This window comes from Syngnathoides biaculeatus, chromosome 9 (genome assembly GCF_019802595.1).
Source record: "Syngnathoides biaculeatus isolate LvHL_M chromosome 9, ASM1980259v1, whole genome shotgun sequence".
Classification (NCBI taxonomy): Eukaryota; Metazoa; Chordata; class Actinopteri; order Syngnathiformes; family Syngnathidae; genus Syngnathoides; species Syngnathoides biaculeatus.
Genome location: NC_084648.1, coordinates 7,778,278 through 7,787,358, shown reverse-complemented (window position 1 = coordinate 7,787,358; position 9,081 = coordinate 7,778,278). Strand labels below are relative to the sequence as shown.

Sequence of the window (9,081 nt, the reverse complement as noted above, 5' to 3'; positions counted from 1 at the left end):
TGCGTGCAAAGCCAACCAATCATGGAGGGGGAATATGGCTCTCGGGCACATGCAAGCATAGAAATATTTTTCTGAGTGAAAATTTCAGCAGTGTTGCCATGTAGTGTTTTACTGGTAGTTTTGTAGACAACTTGTTGACACAAGAATCTTTGTTTATGTTTTCATTCATTCATTCATTTTCCGAGCCGCTTATCCTGGCCAGGGTCGCGGTGGTGCTGGCGCCAATCCCAGGTATCATCGGGAGGTCCAAAAGGGTGAGAGGTGGGGTACACTTTAAATTAGTTTCCATGTTTTTAGGGAAGTGGAAGGAAACCAGAATGTCCAGAGAAAACCTATCCAGGTACTGGGAGAACATGGAACCTCCACATAGGCTGGGCCGAAATTTGAACCGTGAGTCTAACGGTCTAACCAGTTGCTCCACTGTGCTGCCTCCTAGTTTATCTTGTGTTTCACTTTTTTTTTTTAAAGATATTTGAGAAGATTGAATTTTAATTAAAATTGGCCGCGAGTGCATGAGCACCGACACTGCATCCTAGCCTCAGCCGGATGCTGCCTCCAGTGGCCCCGAAGTAAAGTGAGTTGGGACCCCTGCTCTATAGGGGCCTCACTAAAGCCTATTTGGGCCTGTGCATCTTTGCACACCCCCATTTATTTAATTTTAATTGTATTCGATTTTTAAATTGTATATTTTCTAAACTAGTGCTCCACAGCAGATTGCCAAATCTGGTTTACACGGATGTCTGTCCAAGGAAGGCTATTTCCTCCGACACTTGTGCTCACCTAATCCACCCCCCACCCCTCTTCTTCTTTTCCAGGCCCTCAGGTGAAACATGCGCAGTGGGTTTTTGCGCAATCAAAAAAAGAAAGAAAAAAAAACACCAAGTCTTCACAACACTATGCAATGGACTTCCTTGTACAGTATCAGGTTACACACACACACACATACTCACGCACACAATCGCAAGCTGTGTCACTGGTGGAATTTCCACACCGATTGTGTCTCTCCAGCATGGACGCGCTCACCCTATGAGGACTTTGCCATCGTGTTCTGTCAGCCTGAGGCGAACTTCTGGCGGGGGAGCCAGGAGGAGACACAACTTGGAAGACACCCCCCACCCCCACCCCAACACAGGCCACCATCATTATTTCTCCCTCTCTGCTAATAAGAAGGTAAAACCATCTGTCCATCATGTCGATGTCCACTCGGGCCTTAAGGGAGATCTTGCACAGAGCAGGAAATGACACCTGTGCAGACTGTGGGGCACCAGGTAAGAAGGAGATTTTATTTACGAGACAGCTAAGTTTATTTATTCATGCATTTGGGAGGGGGGGGGGGGGTTCGTTTTCAGGTGAGAAAAACCTGAGTTTGGTTGAAGAATGTGAAGAAGACTAGAGGTTTCGCGCAAGTCCCGACATGCTGCACACGCCCTCGGCCTGCTCCGGCAATCTTTGCTGGCATGCAGAGGAAGCCACAATTTTCACAAAATCAAAATGATGACGACGTTAGTGGATTGTGCCCGCCTGTATCATAAGAACAAAATGGGCAAAAACTTGTGGTTAGGGGTCAGTGGTGCTCGGGAGAGGACGTCCTGAACGTCCTGCTAGTTTCTGCCCTTTCTTGTAATCTGGATCAGTCTCCTTTAAGGAAATGCTGCGTTTTCCTATCAGATAAGAATGTTTGCTTGCCAGATAAAAAAAAAAAAAAAAAAAAGGCAAGGAGAAGCCAATGAAGCGTAAAGTTGAAATATGTCTTGTTTCATGTTGATTTTTCAAGTTATAAATCCATAAAGCTGCTTAATAATCATATGCTTAAAGCCATTCAAACAAATGTGTTAGAGTTTTCCCATTTCACTGCAAAGGAATTTCTGCTCCACATATCAGTCACAGTATTGGCCTGGTAGAAGCCCATAACATTAAAACTACCGTGAACATGATCTAATTCTGCAAATGACACTGTTTATTATGTTACAAGCCTGGTAAAAAAAAAAAAAAAGAAAAAATGGAGGATAATAAAAAAAAAAAATCTTCATAAAATGATATATAAGGCCATAATGTCTGTTTTTAATTTTGGACATAACTGTTAAAGAGGATACTGTCAGTGTGAGTCTACCTCTCTCACTTTCACTTAGTCCGCTTTCAATACCCAGGTTCAGGAATGGATCAGGACATTTTACAGGCAAATGTATTACGTTAGAGGCCGTTATTATGTTCTGGGCTCCGAGAGAGAGAGGTCCATAACGTAAGAGGGAGATGTGACTGCGGAATCCTCCCGCCTCTGTTCGGCTCTGATCGGGGGGTGAAAGGTGACAACCGTCCCACGGCCCCTGAGCCTTTTGGGGTTCCTCTGACAGAGGGTCCAAACCCCCTGTTGACAAATATAAACCTTCACCCCCAAATGTCCAAATCTGAATCTGGCGCGAGGCCACTGCGTTTGATACTACATCCAAAGTCAAGGAATTCCCAGCTTCACTCTTTGTCCTATTATTCCTCGTCTCGGGAATAACGAGTTGAATTCCTGTCCTGGTTCCACAGATCCCGACTGGGGCTCGACCTCGTTGGGGATTTTCATCTGTCTGGCCTGCTCCGGCATCCACCGAAACATCCCCGACGTCAGCAAGGTGAAGTCGCTGAGTCTTTCCCATTGGGAGGACCACGAGGTCCAGGTAAGCCTATCGATTGGATCCCCTTTTGTAGATTCTTTTTAAATGATTTCATCACTCCCTTTTTCAAGTGCTGTCTGTGCTCTTATTGTGGACTTGTTGTTAGTTCATGGCGGAGAACGGAAATGAGCGGATGAAGAGCAAATACGAGGCTGCCGTTCCTGTTTACTACTACAAGCCATCACATACGGACTGCCAGTAAGAACAGACTTTTTTTGTAAGATGTTGAAGAATTCTTGAGTTAGAAGGGGAAGTTTGCATTGATGTTATAGTAGCAAGTTAATTCAAAATTTGAAGTGTCCTGGTTGGTCTGAGCAACAATGACAACGGTGGGAGTCAAAACGAGCTAGTGGAATACTCACATGATTTCCAATCCTGTGTGATAAAATCTCCTATTACATGGTGTTTCTAGTTTGTCTTTTTTTTTTTTTTTTTACCAGAGTACTGAAGGAGCAGTGGATACGAGCAAAGTATGAACGCATAGAATTCACTGAACCCGGGAACAAGTTTACATACGAAAAAGGTGAGTGAATACACACACTGTAAAAAAACGTGTTTTTAAAGAAAAAGTCATATTTCCGTAGTAAATTTTTGAATGATTTGAAAAGTTGTAGTTTTTCATTGTAGCATTTGTTTTGAGAAATGCATTTCGGGGGCATTTTTATGTTTTGAGAAACTTGGCATTTAAAAAAAAAAATGTATTATAAAGGAATATTTAAGCATTTATTTTGGTAAAAAGTTGTGCTTTTAAAGTAGGTGTTTTTTGCAGATTTAAAAAAAAAATTACAATTCTAAAATTTTTTAATTGAGTATGACCCAAAAAATAATCGTCTTTAAAATATAGGATTTATTTTGAAAAATTAAGAAGTATTTCTGAGAATTATAATATTTTTTAAAATATTTTTTAAAAGCAAATTGTAAGAAAATATGTATTAAATATTTTTGTGGATTTTTTGAATTTAAAAACATGATTCAAATGTAGTTTATCACATTATTTTTTATATTTTAGGCTAAAAATGTAAGCATTTTAGTATAAATATTTTGAAGATTTATGACAATTTTTTTGACAAAAACATACTTTTAAAAAATTTACCTTTTTTAAGTTTTAGTGAGAGAAATCATCCTGCCATCCATCATTTTCTGTGCCGCTTATCCTCACAAGGGTCACTGGAGTGCTGGAGTCTATCCCAGCTAACTTTGGGCAGGAGGCGGGGTACACCCTGAACTGGTTGCCAGCCAATCACAGGGCACATTGAGACAACCAACAATTGCACTCACAATCACACCTGTGGGGGAATTTAGAGTCTCCATTCAATGTGTTTTTGGGATGTGGGTGGAAACCAGAGTGCCTGGAGAAAACCCACGCACACACGGGGAGAACATGCATACTCTACACAGGCATTGCTAGGATTTGAACCCCTGTCCTCAGAACTATGCAGTTGCATACCGTGCCGCCATTTGCTTTCAATATTGGTAGCGGAATTAGACATTTTGTTAATTATGACCTTCTTCCTACAGCCACCAGGGACGGAGACTTGATGAAAAGGGGGCGGGACAACGGGCAATTCCTCAGCAGGAGATTTGTCCTCTCTCAGCGCGAGGGCACGCTCAAGTACTTCACCAAATACGACGTAAGCAAACACACACAATAATACAATAATGGACATAAATTAAATGCAAATAATCCCAACACGATACCATTTCAATTTTATTCTCATAACATTGAGACAAATGGCTTGAAAAAAAATGCTAATTTTTTGTCCAAATTTTCACCCCTTTTTAAAGCATATCCCCCTGCCCCCAAAATGCATAAAATAACTAACTTTTAACGTATTAAAAAAATTAACGATCCCATATTTTGGCTCGAAAAGGCCCCTCTGACAGCGACTTGTGTTTGACCCAGTTCTGTATTTGCCTTGTCCATATTTGGCTAAGACCACCCCTGTCTTCTGATTGGTTGCCTCCATGTGGAAGACCCACCCCTCACGAATTGTAGAGCACACGTTTACGTTGAGAGCTCTGGCTCAGGGGTGCAGAGCTCCAGTAAGTGGAGCTCTTGGTGAGTGATGGAGATAAGCTTGAAAAGTTTCAGGCGTCTCGGCAGAAAAACGTCTGGAATTTGGAAATGTGTGGAAAATTTTGATTCAAATTTTACATGTCTACATAGAGCATATTACAGCTCAAATACTAGTAGTAATAGTTGATTTGGTAAAATAATAAAACATGGTACTTCGTTGTCACAAGAGCTTTGATTTTTGCTCTCTGTAAAATGCCTTTTTTTCCCTTTACCCCCCCCCAAAAAAAAAAATTAAAAACAATTTTCTTCCTTAAAAAAACAACTGTCTTCTTGTAAGAACTTGTATTGTTCATCCCATGCAGGCCAAGGAGCCCAAAGCGGTGATCAAGGTGGACACCATCAACGCCACCTTCCAGCCCGATAAGATTGGACACCCCAACGGCCTGCAGATCACGTACCTCAAAGACTACAGCACCCGCAACATCTTCCTTTACCATGACAGCGGCAAGGTCCGCCCCGGGGCGGCGCTATAGAGCGGGACACCGCTTTTGTTTCATGACCTGATTCCTTGCCCGCTTTTCCCCTGCAGGATATCGTCGACTGGTTCAATTCCATCCGAGCCGCCCAGCTTCACTACATGAAGGTGGCCTTTCCTGGAGCAACGGATGCCGAGGTCAGTGCGCACTCAATAGCGCTACCTGGAGGCTTAGAACAGTTCAGTCTTGAAAGGCAGATTAGCTGCTTGGCACGAAATTGAAAGGACGTCTCTTTCATAATAGGAAGCATAAAAATATTATCAAGGGCTCGTGCCCAGAGTTGAACAGGCATTCAGCTTTTTCGAGCATATTCCAGAGTTCATTCTTGGACTAACTTCTACAAAAAAATTGGCACAAATTAGGCCCAATATATAATCAAAGGGGGGGGGGCATGTATGTTACTGTGAGTTTTAAAAATTACAATTGAATTTAAAAATGGTCAAGTTGGTGCATTTTATTGAAGCTGTTGCAGTATTTTTTTTTTTTTTTGTCTAACATGGCCACAAAGTGGCATCAAATTTTCATGATTATTTCTTGGTTTTGCCACTGAAATGTGAAAGGCCGCATTCATTGTTTTTGTTTTGTTTTGTGTTTGTATGTTTCTCAGCTGGTTCCCAAACTCACCCGCAACTTCCTAAAGGAGGGCTACATGGAGAAGACCGGTCCCAGAGTAGGTTAACTCTTTGATGTATTTTTCTAAATTTTCTGTATCGAGAGTTGCCGTATCCCTTCAAAGTAACTTGCGAGAATTTGCGCTCACTCCGTGACTTTGCGTAAGACATTCGTCCCAATGACCGAGAATGGGCTGCCTACAACACTGCGCTCATTGAGAAGAGTCAAATCCAGGAGACAACGCGCACATATGCTCACAATGCTTCTTTCATAATAGCTGTTTGCACACTTAGCCATTCATCAACCCGAACCAGCATGACCGGCTCAGCTCAGACTCGGGTTCCCCCTCAGTCTCTACACTTGAGAAATGAAAGGATGCCATTATTTTGTGGGAAAATGCTGGTATACCGACCACGTATAACCTTTCTCCACCAGGTCCTAGCATGCAGTCCAAGCTAATGTTAGTTTCCCCTTGTCGCTACAGTGTTATACCTCACCGTCTCCGCTTTGTAGTACCAGTACCGGTGTTCAGTATTCACAAAGCCACATGAGGTTTTTGTTTTTGTTTTCTTCGCGTAGCAAACAGAAGGCTTCAAGAAGCGCTGGTTCACTTTGGACCAGAGACGTCTCATGTACTACAAAGACCCTCTGGTAGGAGAAGTGCACACACACACACACACACGCACACACGCACGCACTCAGGCACACAATGCAAAATCATGGACAATTTTATTGCAACGTCAACAGTTTTGTGTGTTGATTAAAATAAAATATTATTGCAAAATCCCACAAACATTTGTACAGCGGCACTTTTTTCCTCACAAATATTATCAGAAAAACACATCGAAAATGTATTGTCACCAAATGCATAATTTGTCGTGTAACATGACACAAAATTGTCAAAAAGGTTCAAAAATTAGTCACTACATACACACACACACACACATATATATATATATATATATATATATATTTTTTTATTATTATTATTACTTGTTTTCTCCCAAATTACCAAAGCTGTCACAAAAATTAACACAATCTTGCAAGATTACAGAATATTTATCACAATTTAAAAAAATTCTTTTAATTGCACAATTTTTCAAATAACAAATCGAGACACTTTTTCCTCACCGTATCCAACATTTCTCCTGCTGATTGACACCATTGTTCTTGTAACAGACTATAATTGTAGGCTCTCATTTTTTTTCCCCACCAATTTAAAACGTCTGACAAAATTGCACATTTTTTGTGCTTGTCCATTGACAAGAACTCAGCAATTTCTGTGACGTTTTTTTTTTTTTGGCCGGTTGACTTTGCAGGACGCCTTCGCCAAGGGCGAGGTTTTCCTGGGCAGCAAAGAGAATTACAGCACGTCTTCCGGCCTGCCCGCCGGCACCTACTGCAACGGGGCGTGGCAGCACGGCATCACCATCGTCACGCCCGACCGCTACTTCCTGTTCACGTGCGAGACTGAAGCCGAGCAACAAGACTGGCTCAAGCTCTTCAACGACATCATGAACGCACCGATGTCGCCGCAGGACTACACCAGTGAGACGGCAGTTTTTGTTTTTAACTATAAATCCTCATCATAATCCCGAATCTGGACATCGCTACATAAATAAATAGACGCTTTAAATGTAAACAGTATCACAAATGCTCTCATAAAATTGTAACAATTTTCTCGAGAATTCACCATCATTTTCTTGAACAAAATCATTGAACAGTTCTCACAGAAAAACAAAAGTATACGTGGAAAGTTTAACAAAATAACTTTTGAAAATTAGCTTCAAAGTTGCATATTTTGTTGCAAATTTTCTCTTTTTTAGGGAAGGGAAATATATATGTTTTGATAAGTTATTCATTATTTTCTTGGCAAAATTTTTTTTTGCAAAATCGGGTTATTTTTTTAATTACATTCAGGCTTTATTTTCCATAAGGTTGTGTTTTTATTGCAGTAGTATTTCAACTTTTTCTAGTATTCTTGTATTTATGAGGTTGTCTCAGTCAATTACAATTTAAAAAAATATATATCTAAAATGACATTTGCACTGGTTTGGTAAATCAGGGGTTGTGGGTTTGTATCCCACTGGGGCCTCCACTCCCTGAGAAGGGTTGTGTCAGGAAGGGCATCTGGTGAAAAAATTGTGCCAAAACATATATGTGCGTTCATCTGAGATGACACAGTGTGGCGACCCCAAAAGGGACAAGCTGAAAGAAACATTACATTTGCTCAAAATCTACTTAAAAAATGGCAAAACATTTTTTAACCAAATTGCAATTTTCTCATGAAATTACAAAATATATCATGAAATTCTTTACTCATGAAACTGACAAATTTATTTGCAAATTATTTCTTTTTTCAAAATTATAAAACATTTCTTTTTTTTGACTAAATTACAAAACAAATCTTCTTGCATAAAATTGTATCCTTAAATGACTATATTGAGATGACAAAAATGTACTTCTTCTGTACTTCAATTTTGCTTTGTTTTTTCAATTGTAGAAATAATTTTTCTATCATAGAAATGTTAGGACTTAATCACTCAATATTTCACTCTAAATAAATGTAATTTTTTTTCTAGTCATTTCAACTTTCGTACTCCATTTGTCACCGCTTAAAATGATAAAACTTCATTTAAATTGATTTGCACTGGGACATAAAAATGCCTTTTTCCCATTAAATTAGAAAAAGATCCCAAATCAGATCATTTTTCTTGTGAAATTGGAAAACGTCTAGAAAAAATTCATTTTTTTTTTGCTCCAAAGTGTATCTTTAAAATGATAATTTTTTAAAAATGATTAAATTACATACATTTGTATTGCAAACCTTTCTTCTTCATTTTATCTCTGATGAATGTCTGCTAATGTAACATTTCTGCCCATTTGTTTTTGTTTTTTGTTGTTGTTTCCAGTGGAGGCCTGGTTCAAGCACAGACATTGACCCAGCATCTCACCGGAGAGGAGATTTTTTTTTTTTTCCACCAAGTATTCCAAAAATGAGGACTGAAACTCCCAAGCGACCAGCGGATCGCTCCAATATCTCAAACATTCACAAGTATAAAAGCGCCATCCAGTGGCCTTCTTTTAACTCGAGCCCACAACAAGTCTCTCTCCCCTTGTACTTTTGGTGACTGTCCGTTTTTAAAAATGTTTTTCGACTTTTTTTAAATTGACTTTTTCACGAGGTTACGCTTGCTTTTTTTTTAAACATACAAAATGATTGACACCTAATAAATTAGTTTAACATGTTTCCAGA

General features: G+C 39.8%; 1 protein-coding gene across 1 annotated transcript; it reads left to right on the top strand.

Moving 5' to 3' along the window:
- The first annotated feature begins 479 nt into the window (after positions 1 to 479).
- Positions 480 to 9,081, top strand: zgc:92360 (uncharacterized protein LOC436988 homolog). The gene is made up of 12 exons (XM_061828842.1): positions 480 to 574; positions 816 to 1,268; positions 2,533 to 2,663; positions 2,767 to 2,858; positions 3,101 to 3,183; positions 4,179 to 4,291; positions 5,040 to 5,186; positions 5,267 to 5,350; positions 5,821 to 5,883; positions 6,405 to 6,476; positions 7,145 to 7,373; positions 8,738 to 9,081. The coding sequence occupies exons 2-12, from the start codon at positions 1,190 to 1,192 to the stop codon at positions 8,764 to 8,766; spliced, it is 1,122 nt and encodes a 373-aa protein (XP_061684826.1). The 5' UTR covers positions 480 to 574; positions 816 to 1,189; the 3' UTR covers positions 8,767 to 9,081.

Coding starts and splice junctions, on each gene's coding strand:
- zgc:92360 (XM_061828842.1), top strand. CDS start 1,190: ATGTCGATGTCCACTCGGGCCTTAAGGGAGATCTTGCACAGAGCAGGA. Junction 2,859..3,100: donor CCATCACATACGGACTGCCA/GTAAGAACAGAC, acceptor TTTTTTTACCAG/AGTACTGAAGGAGCAGTGGA. Junction 5,187..5,266: donor TTTACCATGACAGCGGCAAG/GTCCGCCCCGGG, acceptor TTTCCCCTGCAG/GATATCGTCGACTGGTTCAA.